Below are 26562 nucleotides of genomic sequence, written 5' to 3'. Positions count from 1 at the left end.
ACCTTTTTTAAAAAAAAAAATAGTTTACTTTTATGAAATATATGCATTCTCTTCCTCCTATCCCCTTGAGTTATTAAAATCAGTAATAATAAAGTAATATAAAGTTCATAAAGTAAGTATGTTTAAATTTATCTGTGAGGAAATGACAAGCAAGTTTGAAGTTTTTATAAATAGTTTTAAAAGGAAAAATACTAATTTATTTATATTTTATAAAAATAATAAACAAATTTACAAATTATAAAAAATGACTTAATGTATCATTACAATCTACATGTAATAAATTTGACCCAGAAAGTTGTGAGAATTAAATTAATAAAATTGTGAATTAGAAAAAAAGCGTGATTGAAGTTTTGATTGAATTTTTCTGTGTTAGTACATCTAACTCTACATGTGAAACCATTGATGTTACAATTTATTTGGTGTTGACATGCATAATTTGCTGTGCATTAAATGAAGTCATAAGGATAATTAGGTTTCACCTGCTTGTCCTATTGACTAGTCAACCAGTTGCATTGCGGCTACTTTGGTGGTTGTGTTTGGTTTAGCCAAGCATGCACATGTCTTCTATGTTCTGCATTAAAATTTATTTGTTTATTTTATTTATGCAATACAATAATTATGAAATTTCATTACCTAATAACAAATCAAAGGAGCAAACAAAATTGAAAAGATATGATCAATGCTTGTACACTGACATGGTTTTTATAGCTGCAGCAACTTTGTAGACTTACTACTGCAGCAACGCTGCATAAATTCTGCAATGCAGCAGTGCTGCATAATCTAACTTTTCTGTCCAATGTTTTGCACATACAACTTTTGTTAATACTGTTTGATGAATAAATTGTGTAACATATTTTGTTTAAAAGTTAAATAATTTTTTTTGAATATACATATCTACTAAATAAACGTTCAATCAATAAGATTTTATACCAAAAACGTAAATATTTGAAACTGTGCAATAACTCTATTTGTCTCTACTTTTCATATATATCTAAGATCTATTTTTTCTTAAATAAATTCGATCAAATTAAATTTTGCAAAGATTTTTTTATCATGTTATGAAGATATCTAAATACTTTTGTAAAGAGAAACATTTTGAATGAATAAATGAAATGAAACATGATAATAAATGAAACAACTTTTAGGTTCTTTACCTACCTAATTATATATTAATTTAGAAATTACTTTTTTATTAATAAAAAATTACTTTAAATACTAATAATATGTATAATTTGTAAAATGTATATAATTTAGTTAATATAATAATTATTTAGTTTTTATCTTTAAAATTAATTTTATCTAATTTCTTATAGTATACATTGCAACATATTTATAATTAATAATATTTTCTTAAGAAAATTTGTATATGTATAATTTTTTTCAAAGATCTCTTAAATATATGTATAATTTAGTTTTTGTGTCTTATTAATCTATCTTAAAACTATTAATTGTGAAAAAAAATTAGTATGAATTATATAGCATTGAGAGGAATGTATCTGATAGGGTTAAAGCAGTGAGAAACATAAGATTGGGATTGGGTGAGTGAAAAGGGTCCCCAGAAAGAAATGTTGGTGGGCCTGAAATGTAACGCGAATTCCCCACTCATGACAACCCTACCTCCGTTTCTCACTTATTTAAGGACGCACACATGCGGATATTGCCACTTCAACCATCTTCATTTCCATTCCTTCCCTAATCAACCTCATTCTCATGTCCTTTTCAATCTCCTCCGCCAAATATACCATCTAATGCGCTGTTATTACCACATAATTTTCTTCACCTTTCATTTTCAAACTTTCTCTGCAAATCAACATTTCCTAAACAAAACAAAACTACTTCCTATAATAAAATTAATATCTGTAACCACAAAAATACCTCAAACACTCTGAAGGTGGAGCCGTACTGAGAAGTTTGTGAAGCAGAATGGGAGGGCGTGGATGAATTGGAGCCTATGCTTGGATTTTGGTTTGTGGTTTTAGATAGAATCTGCAGCAATGTTATAACTGTTCTCATTAAATATCTCAAACTCTATCTGCACCTCATCAAACTAAATGCTCCTGTGGTGTCCCTCAAAATCCAACCATATCTTCCAATTCTTTTTTTTTCCTTAACTTTTATACAATACGTACAATGCCACTACTTCATGCCATATTCAATTCAAACAACCATATTTAAATCATAAAAATCCTATATCCGATTTTATTGGCAGAAATTCTTAATTTGATGGTACCAAACTCTTCTCAACATTTGTTAACGCATTGACCCAAAACTTGTAAAAAGCATCTCATTTAAATAGTTAAACATAGACCATTTATTAATATATATATAATCACATTTATTTTCTAAACACACAAACAGTAATCTTGTGGTCGTTGCTAGATTTGGAATAGTAAGGACGAGGAAGCTGGAGTAGGTGTGAGTGAGATTAAGAACCAATGAGTCGCAAGAAGATTTTAAAAACACTTCTGTAGATTGATTGGATGTAGAATCAATCTATTTTTCCATGAGGGAAACCTTCTTTCGCATTCATTTTATTAGTATTTAGCTTCTTTATAGTATTAATTATACTATATATAGAAAATATAGTTTGGATAGTATATATCTAAACGAAGATAAGGAAGAATGTGCAAAGAAGAGAAGATAAGAACAAACGAAGATATGGACAAAGAAAAGTTAAGGAAAGATTTGATTGAATTGTATCTTATGTTAGGTGATAAGTCTTAGCTTATATACAACTTATATACAAGATGAAAAGAAAAGAAACTAAAGAACAAACACAGAAATATAAAAAACAGAAGAATAAGGAAACAACATCAAAGCAAACATCAAACACAACATATGATGAATCACTAATTAGATTAAGAGTTCTTAATGATTATCAGTTAAGAATTTATTTTAAGTTTCTGAGAGCCCTCCTAAAGCTGAGAGTAGATGTTGAACATTTCCAACTTAGAACATAATGTATGGAAGGTGGATGCCAACATAGCTCTGATTAAAATACTCGCATGTTACAAATTGGAACATATACAAAGGAGTTTAATTAATCCTTGATGAAGCTTTTCATGAACAATGTGACAATAAATTTCAATGTGTTTGGTGTGTTATGGAAAACTTGGTTGGAAGCAGTCTATATGGCTAGTTGATTATCACAATAAAGAATAACATGTTGAGAATGAAGAACACATGGATCTTTCATATTCATAAGATAGGAGAGTTATTGTAATATGCAACAATTCCATATTTTGCTTCTTTAGAAATGATTTATTATTTATTTGAGCATATAGAAACGATTTATTATTTCTTTGATCATCATTATATAGGAGAATAACTAAGGTAGATAATATAAGTAGTGATAAATCACCAACAGTCAGGACATCCAGTCCAATCAGAATCACTGAAGGCATTAAACTAAACATCATAGTTTGCAACAAGAAAAAAGTTTCTAGTTCTTTGTTTGAGATATCTTAAGGTCCAAAGAGAAACTTGATGGTGTGTTGTGGTTGGAGCAGCAACAAACTGGCTTAAAATATGGACAACATGAGTAATATCAGGATGCATATTTGTAAGATGTATTAGTCATCCAATAAGTCTTCGATAAGAAGAGGGATCACTAAGAGGTATTTCAATTGTGGAAGAAATGTGAGTGGAGAAGTTCATGGGTGTTGAAACAGGTCCAAGGTATATTTATGTTGACATAAAAGGATTTCTTTATTGATCCTTTCAACCTCAAGATCGAGAAAATATGTTAGATCTTCGAGATTCTTTATTTTGAAGACTTCTTCAAGCATTTTAATGATGTTGGTTATCTTTGTGATGTTGTTACCAACAATAGTAATGTCATATATATATATATATATATATATATATATATATATATATATATATATATATATACTAGTAAAGTTGTTGAGTTGGACTCAATGAACTTTAACATTAATGAGTGATAAGCATAAGCTTTTTAACCATGTAAAAACAGAAAACTAGCTCATTCAATGTTGTAAAGATATTTGTGTAGGTAACATACTTGTTCTTTTCGTGTTTCATACTTAGGGAAGCTTCATGTAGACTTCGTCATGAAGATCTCCATGAAGGGAGATGCTGTTAACATCAAATTGTGTATTGGAGCTAAGGATAAAAGAAACCTGACAGTGGTTAACTTTGCAACTGGAGAAAATAAGCATCAATGAAATCTATTCCTTCTAATTGATTATATCCTTTTCACAATGAGACGAGCCTTGCATCTATCAATAGATCCATTTGCATTATACTTCACCTTGTATACCCACTTGTAACCAATAACAATTTTATATGTTAATAAAGAGAATTGTCCCAAGTGTTATTTTGTTTAGGAGCTTTGATTTTTTCATTGCCTTTATCTAGATATCATGTTTCGAGACATCTTCTTCGGTGGTTGGTTCTTTGTTGTTATCTTTAAATAGGATCACCCATTGAAAAGAAGGATAGAGTATGGTAAGAGATATAAAAGACTAAGTTGAATACCTTATTTTGTTGATAGGTATGGAGGATGCAAGAGACACTTGATAGTCTTGTAAGGTAAAAGTATTATTTTGGTAAATCGTCGAGAAGAGGAATGACTCATCTTATGTTTCATTATTAATAATTTCATCAACGACATTTTCTTCTTCAGGTAAATTATCAATAAAATCATCATGATGATCAAATCGTAAAGAGAAAGAAGGTTAAGGAGTTGTAGCAGTATCATGCAAAATATGAGATTGAGGACGTGATAACATTGTTTCTTGAAACATAAATGTTGTTAGTTTTCAGATTATATATAATATATCCTTTAGTATTAGGTCTAAAACCAAGATAGGAGTTGCACGAGTGTCAAGTTTCTTTCTATTAGTAGTTACAGTGCCAAGATAACATAAACATTCTAACACACAAATGTTATTGAGATCACATTTTTTATCGTACAAATTTTCAAAATATATGAAATTTTTAAGAAGCAATATAGGTGTGTGATTTATTAAATGACGAACATATTTAACATTATAAAACCAAAATTGTGTGGAAACATGTGATTGAAACATTAAAACACGAGTGACATTCAAGATATGTTGATTTTTTCTTTCTACAATTCTATTTTTTTAGAGTGTTTCAAACAACTTATTTGATGAAGAATTTCTTGATAATTAAAAGTCTTTCATGGAAAATTTAGGCCTATTATTAGATCTTTTAATTTTTACATGTTTCTCAAATGGTTTTTTAACAAAAATAGTAAATTTGTAAGATGAGTATGAGTTTCATATTCATAAGATAAATCCATGTAAAACGAGAATAATAATCTATAATAATTAATAAGAAAATATCCATGACATTGAGACAGGTGAAGGTGCAGTTGACTCTAGAATGGGTGGTTGAATAAAGCACAAACTCTATTCGGTACCTGCAAAAATATCAAGGCGAAATAATATCTAAAAGATAAAGGATGGAGAGAAAAGTATGCACATAATTTATATTGATTCACCCACAACTTGGATTATGTTCAATCCTCTTAAACAACTCGCTTAAGAGTCTTTATCAACTCAAGTATTTTCCACATTTTCAGGTATACAAGTATTTTTCACCTCTCTATGTAACAAGTATTGAACACCTCTCCAAACTGCAAGTATTGAACACCTCTCCAGACAACAAGTCTTAATTTGTCCCTGAGACGAAGACCTCTCAACAAGTGAAAAAAAAACTCTCAACAAAGTTATATATGATATTAGATCTATTTTTACAAGATAACTCTTTAGCATTTATTATGAAAGGAAGAATTTGCAAAAATTTTATTATGAAAGGAAGAATGTGCAAAGAAGAAAAGATAATAACAAGCAAAGACATGAAAAAAAACTAAAAAAATGATTACTAAAAAAATGATTTAATTGAATTGTATCTTATGTTACCTAAGATGATAAACCTTGGCTTATATATGAGACAGAAAAAACAAAAATAGAAAAAAACATCACATGAAACATAACTACAGGATCACTTAATGATTATCCGTCGAATAATTTACTTTTAAGTTTATAAGAATATATGTATTTAATATCAACTTTAATATATATATATATATATATATATATATATATTAAAAATAGAAGCTGATACATTACATGCATATTATAAGCGTGTTTGGGTTTAAAAAAAAAATAAACACACAATTTGGTTTTTCTGATACTTACTATATTCCCTTATAAATAAATTCCATTAAAGTGAAGAAAAGTAAAATATCTGATTAATGAGTGCTGGGTGAAGAAAATTTGATTAATGAGTATTAAATGAAAGTAAAAAGTATTTTTTAAGTGCAATGTTTTAATTGAAAAAAAAGTAGTGCAGTACTCTTTTTCCATGGAGAAGCCATTGACATAATTTTGTTGATATTAAAAAGATAGTCTTGGTGGGAAGTTACGAGGAGATACTTTTCCTTTCAGATTTACACGTTTATGAGGATATTTGGTTAGAAGTGGGTGTTGAGTGAGAAATACTACGTTGCTATTTGTCCATCCTCACAATTCAATCAATCAATGACGTACCCTCTGACAATTTCTGGAACCCGTTAATTGTGTATGACTCGTCAATGCAATCTCTCTTCCATACCAGTACCACCACCAACATTCACCTCAATTCAATCAATGTTAGTGCCTTATTTCTCTCCTAGCTACCATGGCTAATATTCATGCTTGCTTTTCAACTGACCCTACCCAACAAACACACACACATACCATACCATACCCTTACCTCTGTTTCTGCTTCAGGTATATATATTACCACTAACTTACTATAACAATTATTAACTACCACAATCCCAACCCTACCTTGCACTAATTACCTGAGTTCTCAGACTCTTCACATGCACACTTGTCCCACAAACTTCAAAGGGTGGTTGGCATTTAGTTTTACTTTAGACTTCCAATATATCTACTATTATAGGATCCTCTGAAACAATAAACCTAACTAACTCCTCATCTTCTACTTCTTCCTTTTCTCATTTTATCCTTTTACTTTCCTTTTAAATGGCCTACGATATTCTCTTATGACTACTCTCATAAGCAAGAAGGTCAAGGATTTTATCCATCATCAACCTTTTTGTTTTTTCTTTCTCTAATCAACACAACATTTTGGCTCTATTTATATGCACGAGACACAAATGATTTATAATATAATCATCCCATACTATAAGATAAGAATCTTGTTATATTATGACGAGAATAACAAATTTTAAGCATGCAATTAAGACTGAAATTGAGCAAAATAAATGATGAGGTAGCAGTAGCATTAAATAAGTATGTATATATAGGAATGTGATTGTATAGTGAAAAATGATTATTATTGTAAGATACGAGAAGAGAAGAGAAAAACTGATTGAGTTGAAGTGCTCCCTCCCACATAGGAGTAGGAGTAGGATGAGCTGGTTGATTTGAAATGAGGGGAAAAGGTTTTGTAATTAGGGAGAGGGTGGAGGAGCAAAGGGAAAGAGTACCAGTTAAAGAGGTGGAGTCATGTGAGGGCATTTATAGTGGGGTTTTGGTGTCTTTGTTTTCTAGTGCACATGGGAGAAGTCCGTTCTGTGGGCAGTTGTGGAAAGCAAGAAGCATGTGAGTCCATGTGCCATTCTAAATAAGTAGACCACTCCCAACATTTGCACACAAATCTTTCTGCTCTGTCACTCCCTCGCTATAATCACTCTCACTTTCTTCCTCTTCTTTCCGTGCTTCTGCTTCTGCTTCTCCTTCAATCTCCTTAATATCATTCCAACTATTTTGTTCGCACCCCATCTCAAGCCAACTTTGTTTAACTTCAGTTACTGAACCAATAAACCTTCATCAACTTCTTCAATCGTTAAGTTTACCTTCATTCAGCTCTACCATATATATATATATACACAGCTGACAACAACTCTTTTGCTTACTTTCTCACCGTGTCCTATTATTATTATTATTACTTTGCTTTGCCTTTGCTCCTTTGTCCTACTACTTCTTCCACTATCACCAACCATCTCTCTACATCCTCTTCTCTCTAATCCCTTTTGCTAGTTGCATATTTTTAGTCAACAAAAGGGTCTTTCTGTTCTGATTTCATCACCCCCACTTCTCTTGGTGCCAGCATTGTTGTCCTAGATAAATGGAAGGGCAAGTAGCTAAACGCAGACGTGTATACTCTGTGGAACCAAACCAAATAGTGAGATCTATATTTACTAGGAATTATTTGAACCATTTAGTTCCAGCGTTGGTGAAGATAAAGGAAAAGAGCTCTATAGAAGATAACAGCCATTGTGATATTAACAATGCTGTCAAGTATGAGGTGGACATGGCAATGGTGTTGTCAGCACAAGGTTTTGCATGGAGTAACGGCCTTAAAGTCAAGCTTCAAAACGATCATTTTCGTGTCAATGCAGCTAAAAGCAGTACGTTTCTTGAAAATGAGGATGGTGAAGGTTCACCAAAGGCTTGTGACAAAAATGAGGTTGTCCCAATGGAATTCTCTTCAAACCCTAGCTCGAAGTCTAAGGTAGAGGCTCTAGGGAGCAAGTCCAAGTGCAAGGAATTGTCAGAAATGGAACGGGATTTGGCCAGAGAAGATGATAATGAAGATGAGGACATCAACAAGCAGTTGAAGAGGCTGAGAAGGTTAATACCTGGAGGAGAAGAGATGTGTGATGAACAAATGGGTAAAGAGCTTGAGAGTTACATAAGCTGTTTGCAAATGCAGGTGAACGCTCTTCAGTTACTGCTGCCACAGACGCGTTAATTTAATGTGTATCTCTTGCATTTCCACAAATTTAGCCATAAACTATGTTCAATTCAACATATAATTAATTGTTCTTTATTTACTTTTGCTGCTGTTGTAATTTGAATATGATTATTGCACATATTTTTCAAAGAGCAATTAAAACACTTCATTTTTTTTAACACCTGGTTATCATTTATAATATTTTTTCTATTTTATCTCACTCATTATGTGTGAACTAGTATTTTTGGGTGTGGAAATATTATTTTTCTTTTTCAAACCTGTTGAGGACAGAAAAGAATGGGTACAAAAAGGTTCAAAGAAGTGGTGCAATTAACAAAAGTTGTTTCTATAATATTCCAAAGCAAAGAAGATATTTTGGTTTATAAATATTCTCCCTCTTCATCACATTCACACAGTAGGGAATGTAAGATGGATGAAAATGCAGTTTGGTTAATATTTGTGAGTTAAACAAGGGAGGTAGGTAAGTTGTTGATATTTATGATTTGTGTGTTAGCTATAGTTAATTTGAAAAAAGGTATTGTGTTGAATATTGATTATGGTGCTTTGGGCATTGTTTACGCATTCTACGAAGTGTCCTTTTAGGAGCAGCAAAGTCATGCATCATTAAGAGCTTTGGCAGCAGATAAAAAATGATGATACAACTGGCTTACTTTTTCATGAGCTGCTCAAGTGATCAACATTTTCTCAAGACTCTTATAAAGGAACAAACACGTACCATTAATACTCAAGTACTAGACATTTTTTTTCCATTACAAGACTGAGGGGTACTACACTTTGGATTTTGGGTTTTGCAAGCTACACATTTTTTAAGTTTTAACTCAAAGGATAGGAGAATCACATGCACATTCACCCCACTCAATTTATTATCACAAAGGTTTTGGATTCCAACCTAGTTATATAGAGAGAGGCATATCTTCAATCCGGAAAAAGAAAATAAAAAAGTTTTGATTAATTCAGCATTTAAATCATAAATGTAATTTTTGGTTTTTGTTTTTTCTTCCTTTTCATTCTCGTTATTGTGAGTTCTCTTAATTGCATTTCTGTATTTTCTCCTAGGAGACAATATATGAGAGGGAGGTCTGAAACGAAAAAAAAAAAAGAGCAAATTTTTTTTTTTAATTAAAGAGATAAATAGTTGAAAAAATAAAGTTTAGAAAAAAATTATATTAATTGATTTCTTTATTGTATATATATAAATATAAAAACTAAATAATATTTATGAAAAAAATCAGCATTTATATCACTTTTATTTTCTCTTTAAAATTAAAGTCTCAACCATACGCTAGAGTTAATTAATGGATAATGGTGTTGACTTCCGTAATTAAAAAAAGAAAGGCCTTTTCATCTAAGGTTCCATTATTTGGACGTTTAAGATTCTGTAAGTTTATTATTTAATAAAATAAAATATACAATACTTGAGTATTTTTAATTCAAGTGAACTCTGCATTTTTTTTATGCCTTCCTACAAAATCTTAAATTATAATTAAATTTATTGGTAAAGAAATATTATTAGTTACTCCTTAACATGGTTATTAATTTTAGGAGACGTTTTTTTCACCTCATCTTACTTTATATTTGAAAATAAAAAAATAAAAAGAATATTTTTGTTAGAAGGTAAAGAAAAATAATTTTTTTACTATAATCTAATGTTGGGAACCACACATATTTTCATGTTTTAGACAATATTTCAATGAAGATTAAATCAACATCTAACATTCCTATTTTATTCTTCCTCAATTTTTTCAATTTTCAATTAGTTAAATTTTAAAAAAAAATTCTTCATAAAATTACTAAATACTAATAAAATGTATCCATAAAAAATAACCGTTCTAAGTACAATATTTGAGGAATGTGATTTCTGAAAATGCAAGATTATTAATTAGTTGGATGGAGTAGGAAAATATAATGGTTTTGCTTAAATTATTAATATGCTAATTAAATTCTATTAAATTAGTTAATAATTGAAAGAATAGTTAGTTAAAAATTTAAAATTATGCTACGAAATTAAAATCATTTATCATTTTAAAAGTGGTTGCTAAATATAAAAGAGTAAATCTTTATAAGTTACAAGTTTGGATAAAATTATAATTATATCAAAACAGTGTTTGAAAAACATTAACAAACCAGTGAGATAAATTTATTTATTAAACATGTATACTCAAGCAAAGCTATATTGGCACTTGAATGCATGTTAAGAAAAACTTAGCCTTATTTATTTCTTTCTAAAAAAGTTGATATTATTAAAGTAAATTTCTTCATAAAAGAAAAAGATATGTATAAAATGTCGACTATGGTGGTGAAGGAATTAGTGAACTTATAGATGACTTTTTGTGGGGATGAGGCTCGAATGATAGGAAAGCTTCGTGGAAAAAGGTTTGCGAGCCAAAGGAGGAAGGAGGGTTTGGAATGGTTGATATTAGACGGTTTAACATTACCTTGTTAGGAAAGTGGATTTTTGGTGTCTAAGGTACGAGAAGAAGGGTTTGTGGAGAGAAGTGTTGGAATCTAAGTATGGAGGTTGGAGGGATCTTCAGACTCAAAGGAATTGCATAACAGATTCACTTGGTGGCGGGATTTGAAGGAGATTTGGTCTTACGAGGGATGAAAACATAAGTTCGAGGACCATTTCACTTGATAAGTTGGAAACGGGAGGGTTATAAGGTTATGGATAGGGGTGACAAAGTGGGGCGGACCGTGTAGGCTGGCCTGCGGTAAAAAACACGGGGCAGGCTGATGTTTTCAACCCGCTGACCCGCATTAGCCCGTCCCACATAACCTGCAGCCTGTGCGGGCCAGCAGTGGGGCGGGCTGGCCCACTAGCCCGTAAAAAAAATAAAATTAATTGACTTGACAACAATGGTCCAGTAGGAGTGACAACTTTGAGTGAAAGAAATTAAGTTTTTACTCAAAACACAACGCAGTTACGCTATTCCAAAAAACGCACACAACACACGACGCACTCTCCTTTGCAGCTTCGTCGCTCGCTTCGCTTGCGACTCCGCGTGGCTTCGCCTGTAACTGCTGCTCCGCTACTGCTTCCACTCCTCCTCTACGTTCCAAAAAAAAAGCGGGTCATGAAAACCAGCTCGCATTTTGTGTGCGGTGCGGGTCGGCCCGCTTTGCCACTCATAGTTATGGAAGGACAAATTGTTGAAAAATATGATTCTTAAGGACAATTTTTCGAGGTTGTTCTCCATTTGCTCTAATAAGGAATCTCTCCTGTGGCAAGGAGGGGAGAGGGGTGATAATTCAGAGTAGTCTTGGAGGATTGAATGGAGAAGGAACTTGTTCAAATGGGGAAAAAATCAGGAACAACATCTGATGCATCTTTTGGGAGAGCAGAGGTTAAGGGTGAAAAAGGAGGATGTTTGGGTTTGGAAAGATGGGGAGATAAAGGTGTACACGGTCAAATCTGCATACAAATGCTTAAAGAAGAGATTCAAGCGAATGAGAAGGAGCTATTCGTGAGTTTTTGGAGGATTAAGGCATAACCATCAGCTCACATTACAACATGGAGGGTCTTGGAAGACAAAATATCGTCTAAAGAGAATTTGATGAGAAGGGGGATAGACATGATTAACAATATATGTACGGGAAGGAAGAAGAAACTTCATCTCACCTTTTTGTATAGAAGAGACAACCGTCAAGAAGAAACATCCTAAATATTCTTTTCTTGCATTCCATGTTTGTTTTTTTATCGGAAAATAATAAATAAATAAAAGGAGACACTTTAGGGGTATCTCAACCCTTTAACAAATACCAAAGTCTTTTAGCTAACTTAAACAACTATAGCACAATAGATAACAAGCTAAAGACACACTTCCAACACCTAAACTTTTCTGCATAAAACTCTAGTACAGGTACACAAAATGATATATTAAGAGTACAGAAAAGCACAACATACCCCTACCATACACCTCACGGACTTGACCAAAACCTCCTGCTGCGCAAGAACACAATAGTCACAATAATACATTCCTTAGGAATTATTGCACTCATCTTCCTCTCCTACTTCTCCCCTGCTCCAAACAGTATGCTCTATGTTCAAAACAACATTCTCAAAACAGTATCAAACCCCGTCTAACCTCAAGCCCATTCTAGACTTCTTGCTTCCAATCTTCCACACTTTCATCATCTTCCTTCACATCTATAGAGATGTATAGTTGATAACAAGACTTCCGGATGAGGTTTCAGATACCAATTTTCTCACCAAAGTTTGGTTTAATCGTAGTGATATGATTCCAATAGCAAGATATAGATGATTCTTTGACATTTTATGGAATCAACTTGAGTTGGAGATTGAATAGGCACTTTTGTAGAAATGGATCAATGTTCTATGTTTCAAGAACTCACCAAAACTTGCGCCAAACACCAAAACTCACATGGAAGTCCCATTTCTTGTCAATTGAACCGATTAAAAGATGTAAGAATGTAATTGAACCGATTAAATTGCATAACAATTGAATTGCACCGAACAAATCAATGGAAAATGAAGAAGAACCGATTAAATCCAGCAAAGGAGAAGATGAACCGAACAAAACAAGATTTAAAATAAAAGCACCGAACAGAAATGCAAGAAAAGAACCTAAGACATGTTTAGGAGTTCATATGATCACGAAAATGGAAGGAGAAGATGGAGAAGAGAAGAAAGAAGACTTATGTGGTTGTAGTTCTTGGTTGATGAACACGCCACTTGAAGTGTGAAAGCTCCAAGATAAGTGTGAATTGCCACCACTTGAGGGAACCAATGCTCTCAAGATGAGACTAGGAAGAAGAGAAGACAAGTTCTCACTACACTCAATCACCAATTTGGGAGAGTTTTGATACTACAAATTCCAATTCTGAATTTAGAAGGACCCAAGCCCTCCTTTTATAGGAGCAAGGGCCGGTGATGAAGCTTACAAAGCTTGCTCCACAAGCTAACCAAAAGTCTCTTTCAAGCTACTCACTTCTAACGCCTATAGTGAGGCATGAAGAGTCATCTTCTAGAAAATTCTAAACTATTGCCTAAGGATGCTTTACAAAAGAGGTATCTAATGTTTCCATCTAAGCACCTTCCTAAAAATTATTCTATATTTATTTACAAATTTATACAAAAGAAACTATAAAGAGAGATATTAATTGAAACCTATTCTTGAGTCTTCTTTTGGATTTAGGCTTGGTCCTCTCTTTATTTTAATTCTTCTCTAATATTTGAGAAGACTAGAAGGAATAACTTCAAATGTGTTGGTGAATGACCTCTTCCTCCATTGGTAAAAGCCTTTCTTATCTGTTCTTCATCATACTCCTCGAGTTGGAGAGAATTCGACCGCGAATTCTGAATCCCTGCATATAACAAAGTCAGTTTATTTTTACAATTAAAAGTTGAAGAAAAAGGCAAACATGACTTAGAAGTTGGAAGCAGTGGGAGTTCAGAAAATGAAGTCCTATAAACAGACCAAGTTGGAAAACTTTGTTTGGGAATGATGATATCTTTTGGAAAAAGTCCTCTTAAATGGTGAAAACCATTAGGAGGTATGAAAAAATCATCCCTAACATTCTTTAACCAAGTTGGTGTTGAAATAGGAACCTTGGGTAATGAAAAAGATAAAGAAGAAGAAGACCTTGTTGGTTCAACTTGAGGCATAGTACGAGTCAACATGATGGATTTAGTGGAGAAAGTGGTGTGACTCGGTTTAGTACTTACTTCTTTTTCTTTCTCATTTTCTCTTTCAGTTTTCATTTTTATTTGGTCCTCATGAACCTTTTTGGGAGATAGGGGTTTTAAGATAACCTTGCGCCCTTGGAAGGAAAAAGACATTGTATTGGATAGGCCATCATGTAAAACATGTCTATCATATTTCCAAGGCCTTCCTAAAAGAAGATGAGTTGCTTCCATGGGTACAACATCACATAAAACCTCATCTTTATACTTTCCTATTGCAAAGTTAATGAGGACTTGTTTGTTAACCATTATTTCACCTTTGGTACTTAACCATTGCAATTTATAAGGCTTGGTATGAGAGATAGTGGGTAAGGCTAACTTCTCCACAACTTTTGTACTAGCCACATTAGTGCAACTACCCCCATCAATAATCAAGGAACATAACTTGTTGTTGATAAGACAGCGGGTGTGAAAAATATTTTCCCTTTGGGTATCATTCAAAGATTTTGGAATTGTTCCCAACATACGTCTTATCATCAATAAGTCACCTTCACAAGGACTTTCGCTCTCAATCTCACTTGATGGCTTAGAAGGTGAAGAATGCCTAGATGAATTGGAATCATGCTCACTAACAACTACCCCATTATGCACAAACATATTCCTTTTAGAAGGACAATTAGAAGCAATGTGACCATAACCCATACATTTAAAGCATTTCTTACTAGACGATTTAATTGGTGATCTAGGCGTAGAAGTAGAAGGCTTAGATTCCTTAGGTGTGAAAGAAGAATCTTTAGAAGGAATTTTTGAAAAAGACTTTTTATTTTTCCAAGAGTTGTTGTAGTAACCATCATTGGGATCATTTTTAAAAGCATTTTTCTTTGCAAGTTGGGCTTCCACCTTCATTGCAAGATGAACCAAAGAACCCAAGGATGAATACTCTTGAAGCTCAACAATATCTTGAATATCCCTTCTTAGGCCACTTCCAAACCTAGCTATCATAGCTTCCTCACTTTCTTTCAAATTAACTTTAAGTAAAAACGTTTCTAACTCCTTAAAATAAGCATCCACACTTAGCGTGCCTTGTTGAAACCGTTGGAGCTTCAACATGAGGTCTTTCCTAAAGTGTGGTGGCACAAATCTAAGGCGCATGCGTTCCTTTAAAGTGTCCCAAGAGTCCACGTGAAGGCTCTTGTTATAGATAATGTCCTTTACAACACTATGCCACCATTTCATGGCATAATCAATGAATTCTAAGAAGGCTAGCTTAACCTTTTGGTCTTCTTTGACCTCATGGAAATCAAAAATTTGTTCACATTTAGCCTCCCAATCTAAGTACACATTTGGATCACTATCCCCATTAAAGCTAGGAATTTTCATAAAAGGAACTTGGGGCTTGGTCTCTTGATGATGTCTTTGATCACGGTGGTGGCTTCCCCCATTGGAAGGATGATGATGCCTCATTCTTCTAGTATCCTCTCCATTTCCGTGAGCATTTGAAGAGCTCTTGGAAGAATGCCGAGGAGAAATGTGTCTACTATGCAAAGAATGGGCAACTCCTTCTTGCTTCAATTCAATTTTGGCCAAACGTGCTTCTAATCTTTGCAATTCTTCATCCTTTTGAGCAAGAGCCTTTTTTGCTTCTTTTAACTCATTAAGAACATAAGCTCTATGAGTAGAGCGTGGCTTTGAAGATTCAACACTTGAATAGGTATCCATTAGAAAAGAAAAACAGCAAACACAAGAACAAACAATGTTAAGAAAACAAGGTTAGCAACAATTAGATCCAAATGTCGAAGTGAAGTGTCACTTAAAGCACTCCAAAGAAAGAATACTCCCCTTTACCAATCTGATCTTGAGGCCTTTAGTAACCTCAAATGAAAAATGTCAAAGCAGAAGCACTCTTATCTCAAAGCCAAATCACCACAAAACCAAAGAAACAATGAAGGACAAACAAGAAAAGGTATAAACAATAAAAGGCTATAACAAAAGGAATACAATATGTAGGACAAACTCAAAGATTAATGAAGAAAAGACAAGCAAGAAAATAAGGTACTCAATGAAAAATAAGGCACACAAAAGAGACCTAAAGAAAAGCACTAGAGTAGATGAATAAAACAAAAACAGAACTACTGGAAAAAAAAATTGTGCAAACTGTCCGTGATGTTTACAGATTTATCTGGAATGATATAAAGAGAACTGGATTATGAAATTGTAACCACAGAAATTTCAAGATCTTATCTCAATAATGGCACTGAAATTACTCAAAAAAAGTAAGCCAATTAATTGTGATAAATTTTCTAAAATCACTGCCAGATTACTGTATTTTTTTCGGCAGAATTACACACTGTTTGTATTTTATTTATCATTTTTTTTGTACTTTGAATTTTGAAGTACTTCCTTTTTCTACTTTTTTTTATAACACTTTGACGAACACAAATCCAGAATTTCAGAAATTTCCAGTAAGTAAATCAATTGCAATAAGGCGAAACAGTCAGCACATTTGCATGAAAAAAGAGGAATCCTAACAGGAATGAAAAACAGAATTAAGAACTAGCAAAGACATAATGGAAATGATGTGTAAGAACTTGTATAGGTCTAAAATACAAGTATGAACTCAATACTAAAAAGAAAATGCACCAAAGGAACAAGAAACAAACTCAGAAAACTGCATTACACAAAAGCAAGAAACAAAAAAATTACAACAAAAGGAACACAAGGAATTGATAACATTCTTGGAAAAACATGACTATGACAAAACTTATAAGGATTCAAAAATTAAAATGACACAAACATAATGTAATAGCAAAAGAAAAACAGCAAAAAAAACTCAAAAATATCCTAAAAACAGAAATGAAACAACAAGAATTGAAAGTTCTTGAATTAAAGAGCCTACAAACAACTCAAAACACAAACAACAAGAAACCTAAACTCATGATACCACATGATATGATTCCAATAGCAAGATAAAGATGATTCTTTGACATTTTATGGAATCAACTTGAGTTGGAGAATGAAGAGGCACTTTTATAGAAATGGATCAATGTTCTAGTTTCAAGAACTCACCAAAACTTGCGCCAAACACCAAAACTCACATGAAAGTCCCATTTCTTGTCAATTGAACCGATTAAAAGATGTAAGAATGTAATTGAACCGATTAAATTGCATAACAATTGAATTTCACCGAACAAATCAATGGAAAATGAAGAAGAACCGATTAAATCCAGCAAAGGAGAAGATGAACCGAACAAAACAAGATTTAAAACAAAAGCACCAAACAGAAATGCAAGAAAGGAACCTAAGACATGTTTAGGAGTTCATATGATCACGGAAATGGAAAGAGAAGATGGAGAAGAAAGAAGACCTATGTGGTTGTAGTTCTTGGTTGATGAACACGCCACTTGAAGTGTGAAAGCTCCAAGATAAGTGTGAATTGCCGCCACTTGAGGAAACCAATGCTCTCAAGATGAGACTAGGAAGAGGAGAAGGCAAGTTCTCACTACACTCAATCACCAATTTGGGAGAGTTTTGATACTACAAATTCCAATTCTGAATTTAGAAGGACCCAAGCCCTCCTTTTATAGGAGCAAGGGCCGGTGATGAAGCTTACAAAGCTTGCTCCACAAGCTAACCAAAAGTCTCTTTCAAGCTACTCACTTCTAACGCCTATAGTGAGGCATGAAGAGTCATCTTCTAGAAAATTCTAAACTATTGCCTAAGGATGCTTTACAAAAGAGGTATCTAATGTTTCCCTCTAAGCACCTTCCTAAAAACTATTCTATATTTATTTACAAATTTATACAAAAGAAACTATAAAGAGAGATATTAATTGAAATCTATTCTTGAGTCTTCTTTTGGCTTTAGGCTTGGTCCTCTATTTTTTTTTAATTCTTCTTTAATATTTGAGAAGACTAGAAGGAAGAACTTCAAATGTGTGGGTGAATGACCTCTTCCTCCATTGGTAAAAGCCTCTCTTATCTATTCTTCATCACGTAGGCCTTGAACTTATGAACTCGCCATTGTCTTCAATCTTCTCCATTTGGTACTATGTTAACTTGAATTCATATGGAAAGTAGAGAAAGTCATAAGGCCCTGATGATTCTCATCAATTGTAGCGAGCAACATCTTTGAGGAATACCAAAACAAGAGCATATTGTTCTTCTTATGGTTGTTGGTTCCTCTTTAAGCTACAAAGACTACAACCAATTGTGTTTCATGCTTGTAATGACCAACATGAGTGATTAATTCTACCATTTGGGGTTGGAAGTAATATGTTCAAACTCTTATGTGTTTAGGTGATTTTTAAACATAATATTATGTTCTTATGTCATTTTATTCTTAACGCTTGAATTATCATGATTTTGATCCTTATATTTGATTGGAAAGTACTTCTAAGTATCTGACATGATAATGCTTAATATATTTGAATGTTATGATTAAATTTAAAATGTTAATTACTATCAATATCTGCTCGTAACTACCTTAATAGTTTTATATGGGAGGAATGAATATAAATGAATTTTATATGAACATCAATATCAATAAAAAATAGAATATTATATGATTTTCAAAATACAAAAGAATAAGAATGATGAAACCTCAATCCCAATTTTCCCAATTGAATCACACAAATTTTTATTTTTCTTTATTTACATTTTTGTAATTCATCCTACACAACAAACTTTTATATATTACTTTTTATTTAATAAATATTATACTTAAAAATTTAACTATCTTTATAAATTTCGATATTCGTCATAAATTTATTATTTCAGATAATGCACTTACTCTCTTACTCTAAAATAGTTATCAATAGGCTTGTCAAAATACTTATTAAATGAGGAAAAAGATGTGGCTCATTCATTATTCACTATATTTAGAATAAAATATAGTAGTAAATATTAGCCAATACAATAAGCCTACATGTATTATAAAATCGTAACACAAATTTACTTTATTTTGGTTAGGAAGTCTAATAGAAAGAACTAATATTTCACAACGTCATAATTCAGATTTCTAATCACTCCTAAAATTATGCTTAATATCTAATAATGTTTTGAATAGGATTATATTTGTATAAAGACACTTGTGGAAAAGAACGTATATAGATTAAAGTTTATCATAAAAATATGATAATTAATGAATGTAACTCAGCTATTGTAGGAAAAATAAAGTTATCAGTATAAATATTGTGAAATTGTATAATAATACATATACTGCAGAAATAAGCAATTTTATATACTAATGCAAAAACTAGATGATAGTATAAGCATGTCAGATGTAGCTTTAGAATATAGTAATATAATATAATAATTACTGAATAATTATTATAGAAATGATACTAGCTAGAGATGGTTAAATAGGTTAATTTGTGCCAAATACGGAATGGGATAAACAATAATATTCCTTCTCTATTTTTAGCACAGACACTCATACGATACGAAGACAAAAATATGTATAATATTTTAAAAATAAGATACTGGGATACGAATCTATATATCATATAGTTATGAATTATATAAATTGACAATAAAAATTTATGTAAACTAAGTATGTTTCAGTTTTTTTAGCAGAAAAATATTTTTCATGGCTGGTTCAAAATGATTTGTTTCTTATTTTTAAAATCATAATAAAAACTTATACAATAAGTTTGAGTTTTTAGAAAATTAATGTATTTCTCCTTTTTAAAATTATGTTAGATATGTAGTAGAATTGTTAGAAATCTAACAAATATTTTTTGAATTTCACACTTCACCGATACATGTCGTACTAGAGTCGGTGTTCGATACCTGTGTTCGACACGGACACGCCATTTAAGAGGAGTGTCCGAACATCATTGTTCTTAACAAGCTAACCGGTTAGCATACTTTTTTATTCTTTTGTTACTTTTTTTTATTTTTTTATATCTTTAATATTTATATATATTACAAGTCTATTTAATAATGTAATATATGTTTTAAGTTTTTAATTGGGTAATTAATATTTTTAATTAAATAATTTAAAAGTATTATTATTTTCATATGTTAAATTATTCAATTATATTTAATAATTAGAAGTTAATTTGTAGCCGTTCATAATTAGAAGTTAATCATTGTTACTTGCAATTTATTTAACCTCTAACAATTAAAAGCTAAGACTATTATGTTCTATTTTATATGCAACATTCTAAGTGTGCATAAAATTTGTGTATTTGGGAAAAATAATATAAATGTTAGTTGGTAGTAATATACTCAAAACTTCAACTTAAGGATAATTTAGTGTCTTTAGACTGTATTAGATCTCGTTAGAGTCTTATCATTTAGATATACTTGACCTTTTGATATATGTCTGTGTCCTTTATTTATGTGAGATATATTTTTTACTTTCCTAATAATGTTATCAGTTTTTTTTAAACACCCTTATAAGTGACACTACAAAAAAAATCCGTATTCTCTATGGATTTTTACCCACGGATCTGAGTTTGTAGGTAAATTCAACATTACTTACGGATATAACATTACCTACGAACATTACTCACAGATTTTGAATCCGTAGGTAAATTCAGCATTACCTACAAACTATTACCCACGGATCTTATTACCAACCAACTTTTACCTACGAATCTCTATTACCTACCAACTTTTACCTACGGATCGCGATTACCTACCAACTATTACCCACAAATCTCTATTACCTACGAACTATCACCCACAAATCTCTATTATCTACCATCTATTATCATAATAATTATATAAATAATATTAAAAATATTAATATAATATGAAGAATTATAAAATCATAAATCATAATATTAATAATATTTAATAATATTAATAATGTTTAATAATATTTAATAATATTAATAATGTTTAATAATATTTAATAATATTAATAATATTTAATAATAGTTAATAATATTAATAATATTTAATAATATTTAATAATATTAATAATATTTAATAATATTAATAATATTTAATAATATTAATAATATTTAATAATATTAATAATATTTAATAATATTTAATAATATTAATAATATTTAATAATATTAATAATATTAATAATATTTAATAATATCAATAATATTTAACAATATTTAATAATATTCATAATATTAATAATATTCATAATATTTAATAATATTCATAATATTTAATAATATTCATAATATTTAATAATATTCATAATATTAATAATCTAGACCTATATATAAAGGGGATTCCCCTCTTAACTGCTCTTAATTTTTTTTTCTATTTTATCCTTATATTAATATTTAATTTTATTATTGTATTATGGTCATTGTGTCATTTCTTATTTCCCTCTTAACTGCTTTTTTTTTTCATTTTATCCTTACTTAATAATTTATTGTATTAATTTATTTTGGTTATTTGGACATTTTATAATTTCAAAAATTAATAAATTAATTTTAAAATTTATTTTATTTGTTATTATTTAACTGGAGAGTGGAGAGAGTGATTAGTTACTTTTCTATTTTAAAGATATTATTCTCTATTAAATAAAAAATTAAAAATATTTGTAATATTTTGTGTACCACTTTAGCGGGAGGGTGGAGATTTGTTACGTTACCTTTATTTATTTAAATTGATATTCTCTTTTATTAAAATGGTAAAATTTTAAAATTGATTTAAGAAACGGATTTTATGATTCTCCACTACACATAAACCACGTATCCTACTTCCCACTTTCTCTCTCATATAGGTACCTACTCCCCACTTTCTCTCTCCACTACACATAACACATTCTTTTTTTACCATACTTCTCACTTTCTTTTCTCTTTCCTTTTCACTTTCATGTAAATAAATAAATTCATTCATTCTCTTTGCCATATGTAACTTTTAATTACCGCTCTCCACTATTTTACTAACATACTCTTTAACAATATACTCTTTAACTTCTCATTTTAATGTTATTAAGAGAAATTGTTTTTAAAAAATAAAAAAAATACTAAAGAAAAGAGAAATAAAAAATGCAGATACACACTACTCTTTAATTGTATACTCTTTAACTTCTCATTTTTATTTTATTAAGAGAAATTGTTTTTAAAAAATAAAACAAATACTAAAGAGACATAAATAAAAAATGCGGATACACAGGGCACGTCAGTGCCTTTGTTCCCGCTAGTGTTAATAATATATAATATAATATTAATAATATTAATAATGTTAATATTAATAATATTAATATTATTAATAATAATATTAATAATACTATTAACATTATTAATAATATTAATAATATTAATATTAATAATATTACTAATATTAATAATATTTAATAATATTGATAATATTAATAATATTAATAATATTTAATAATATTAATAATATTTAACAATATTTAATAATATTAATAATATGTAATATTTAATAATAGTTAATAATACTAAGAAAATATAATAATTTTATGAATATTTATTAATACTAAGAATTTATAATAATATTAAGAATATTTAGGAATATTAAGAATATTTAATAATATTTAATAATAGTTAATAATACTAAGAAAATATAATAATTTTAAGAATATTTATTAATATTAAGAATTTATAATAATATTAAGAATATTTAGGAATATTAAGAATATTTAATAATATTAAAAATATTTAACAATATTAATAATAATGATGATATTAAATATATGAATAATGTTATTAATTTTTATTTTATTAATTATATTAATATTGATAATTATACTCATAAATATAATAATAATCATAACATGACAATAAAACTTGACTGGTGTAATGGTTAAAATTTCTATGGACATTCCTTAAGGGACTTAGCTTTGAGTCCCACGTGACATGTGAAAAGAGGTTTCTAGTAACTAAATTTTAACTTTCTTTATCTTATTCTATGAGATATATTATGATGAAGTATGCTATAATTATTTATTTATTTACTTTAATTTGTTTGAATGAAATTTTATTATTTTTTTAATTATTAAGATCTTGAAAGAATATTTTGGCATCTATGAGTATTTTATTTCTAAACTTTCAATTCTTTATTTCTATGAGTTTATTTAAAGAAATGATATACGTGAATTATTTTATTTTTTATTATCTATTGAATAATTATTTTTTTTAGAAAAATATTAAGAATTGAACTTTAAGTTTAATTCAATTTTATAAAGAGTCATCTAAAATTTATTATATGAAGAGTTTGTTGGACTTATAATCTTACTTGTTATTGGATCATCCATAAATATATATGTCTCATGCATGAGTTGAGAATCAATGAAAATATTTTAAAATGATAAAAATAAACAAAGAAAAGGAGAAAGAAAAAGAAATAAAAAAAAACTCTAAACTCAAAAAAAGAAAAAGAAAGGAATGTTGAATTATAACTAACGAGACTAAAGTTACATATTTAGTATTATCCTTGAAACCTCACATTCACATAAGAGATCAAAAGGAATTAAGAATGAAAAAGAGATTGAAAAAATGTGAAAGAGATTCATGACCGTGAAGTAAAAAAGAAATCATACTTCTAGAAACTTTTTTTAATTTCAACTTTTTAAGTTTTCAAGAATCGAAATTATTATTTGATGGATTAAGTTGAATTTTGTCAAATGAATTAATATTATCAAACTTTCTAATAGATTAAAATGAATTAATAAATATTTTATATCGTCTATTATAATGTAAACTAAAAACTTGTTCAATTTATTACTTAGAATGACTGGTCATTTTTTACGAAGAAAAGTTATTTATCAATATAGATAAATATTTCACATAATAAAATAATATTATTATTAAAAATAATATATGTAAGTATAACGTCCATCCATAATTTTCTATAAAAAGAAAATCTGAATTGATTTACTAGCAGCACTTAATTTCAATAATAATAATAATAATAATAGTTAAATCGCGTGGCAAGTGGAGAACCACGAAAAGGATTGGCATTGTTTTGATGCATATGGTTCAAAACAGAGAGAAAGTAAAATATGAGAAGATATAGTGAGTTTGGTTAGCGATTAAAAAGGTTGGTCGGAGCAAAGAAGACGAAAGCAGAATAATATTCACATATTAACATTCACATAATTGTTCTGTGATTCCAGAAATGTCCATCACCATACCCTCCTCACACCACACCTTTCTCACCAACGCTCTCACTCCATTAACCCACAACCCAAACTTCAGGGCAAGGACTGTTTCAATCCCTTCACTCAAAACCACTGCCCAACATCACCAACAACACCAATCTCCAAGGTACTTCAACTGCTCCCTATTTCATCTTGGAATTTCACTCAATTTCCAAACTATCAATTTCATAGCTTGAAATTTCATCACTTTAATGTGTGTGTTGTGTTAACAGGAAGAAGAATGAGAACAAGTTAGCAAAGTTAGCACTGATTGCAGTGGCCGCTGGGGTATTAACACTTGGGTCGGTTCAGGATGCATCTGCTGCCAAGACTGGTGGTAGAATTGGTGGCCAGGCCTTCAAATCATCAGCTCCACGCTCCTCACCAAGAATCAACAATTCCAGGTATGGACTAAATCATCACTGCTTATTTTCATTGCTGTCTCATAAATCCACTTTATTTGCTTGTGCTAGCTCATTTTTTCAACTTTTTCTTTTTGGCTCATCATATTCCTATAATTGTAACAAGGATGAAATCCATAAGGATGAAATCGTTAGTAATAGTCAAGCACACATATATGTTGATGAAGATCATATTATATAAATAAGTATATAACTAGCCTCATAAAGTTGAATTAGGATTCCACTTCTTAATACATGTTTTGGTTTGCTTGAGCAGTAATGTCTGAGATCTGTTGCCTTGTGAAAAATGTCATCAACACAAAGGTGTTAAGGTTAAAAAGCATTTTTTAGTGAACTACAAAATGGGACATTTTTTGTCTTGCATAGTATATGTACAAATATTAGAGGTAGCAAATTAATATCACGCTTGGATAAAATTCTTAGCAAGTATAAATAAATAAAAAAGGTAAAATGAATTATGCTTTCCTTATAAGATAGAATAAACTTCTGCACTATACTTTTACAGAACCTCTCCTATTTAATTTCTTCAAAGTTGATGTGATAAGCTGATTTTAATTTTTGGGAGAATTCCAATTCTTATATTCATTTTATCATCTTACTTTTTTTTTACAAGTGTTTACGGAAATTTCATCTGAACAAGACTTAATCTGATTTGGTAATGCTTATGTTTTGATTGGACAACATTTCTGTAGTAATTTTTTTTCCCTCTTTATGTTTTACCCCGAAAATTCTATCAGAAATTTATTTGAAGGCTTCCACCTAAAAATACCAAAAAGTTCAGTGCTGCACTGAAAGTACGCAGAATCCATTTTATTTAAGTTGCTATGTGATATTCATACCTGGAGTATCATTAGAGATCAAATTGAAAGAAAAGAAATGTCTTTTATTATTGGATGGATCATTGTTAGGAAATTTCATATATGTATGTAACTATGTAAACATGTAAGATTTCACCTGACATAATTTGGCAATGTTGTTTCTGAAATTTATGCCAATTGACAGGACCAATATCTATATCAATCCTGGAGTGGCACCTCCACTTGTTGGTGGTTATGGCTATGGCTATGGTTATGGTGTGCCATATGGTGGCTGGGGATGGTCTCCATTTTCATTCTTTGCACCAGGTCCCAGTGTAGCTGTAGGCGTTGGAGGTGGATTTGACACTCTTCTTCTGTTTATGTTTCTTGGTGCTGGTGCTGCAGTTGTGAGGAGATTCTTTGGGTCAAGAAATGAAGATGATGATGATGACTACTAGCTGTATAAAAGAATTTTAAAGGGAGTGTGAAATTAAGTCGATGTATAGAATAATGGCAGAGTGACCAATTCATTAGTTTGATGTATTTTGAGATACTGTATTTCAAAGCAAAGCAGTATTGTGCTTTCTAATGTATGGTTTACATGCTTGTTACACAGTATGTCATGAAGCAATACAGATGTATTATACTACATCATTCAAAGTTTTCATTTTCACTAATTTCAAAAGAATCAATAAAATATACAAGATTTTACAAATTCACTATTTTTTTAATCATTTAAAAAAAAAGTCCTTTTATGGATTTACCATTCTACTGGCAATGGTTTTCTAGGACACGTGATCCATTAGATCATATTGGTGCAAAAAAGTAAAAAAGTAAATATTAGAGATATAAT

The 26562-nt window shown here is 30.3% G+C and overlaps 2 protein-coding genes across 2 annotated transcripts; both read left to right on the top strand.

Moving 5' to 3' along the window:
- The first annotated feature begins 7645 nt into the window (after positions 1 to 7645).
- On the top strand, positions 7646 to 8839 carry LOC137807317 (transcription factor bHLH146-like). The gene has a single exon (XM_068607913.1). The coding sequence runs from the start codon at positions 8131 to 8133 to the stop codon at positions 8755 to 8757; it is 627 nt and encodes a 208-aa protein (XP_068464014.1). The 5' UTR covers positions 7646 to 8130; the 3' UTR covers positions 8758 to 8839.
- Positions 8840 to 24230: 15391 nt separating this feature from the next.
- On the top strand, positions 24231 to 26327 carry LOC137807316 (FLUCTUATING-LIGHT-ACCLIMATION protein 1, chloroplastic). The gene is made up of 3 exons (XM_068607912.1): positions 24231 to 24617; positions 24724 to 24894; positions 25915 to 26327. The coding sequence occupies exons 1-3, from the start codon at positions 24469 to 24471 to the stop codon at positions 26165 to 26167; spliced, it is 573 nt and encodes a 190-aa protein (XP_068464013.1). The 5' UTR covers positions 24231 to 24468; the 3' UTR covers positions 26168 to 26327.
- Positions 26328 to 26562: the final 235 nt, after the last annotated feature.

This window comes from Phaseolus vulgaris, chromosome 3, assembly GCF_000499845.2.
Source record: "Phaseolus vulgaris cultivar G19833 chromosome 3, P. vulgaris v2.0, whole genome shotgun sequence".
In the NCBI taxonomy this organism is placed as follows: domain Eukaryota; kingdom Viridiplantae; phylum Streptophyta; class Magnoliopsida; order Fabales; family Fabaceae; genus Phaseolus; species Phaseolus vulgaris.
This window is presented reverse-complemented; position numbering and strand designations above follow the sequence as displayed.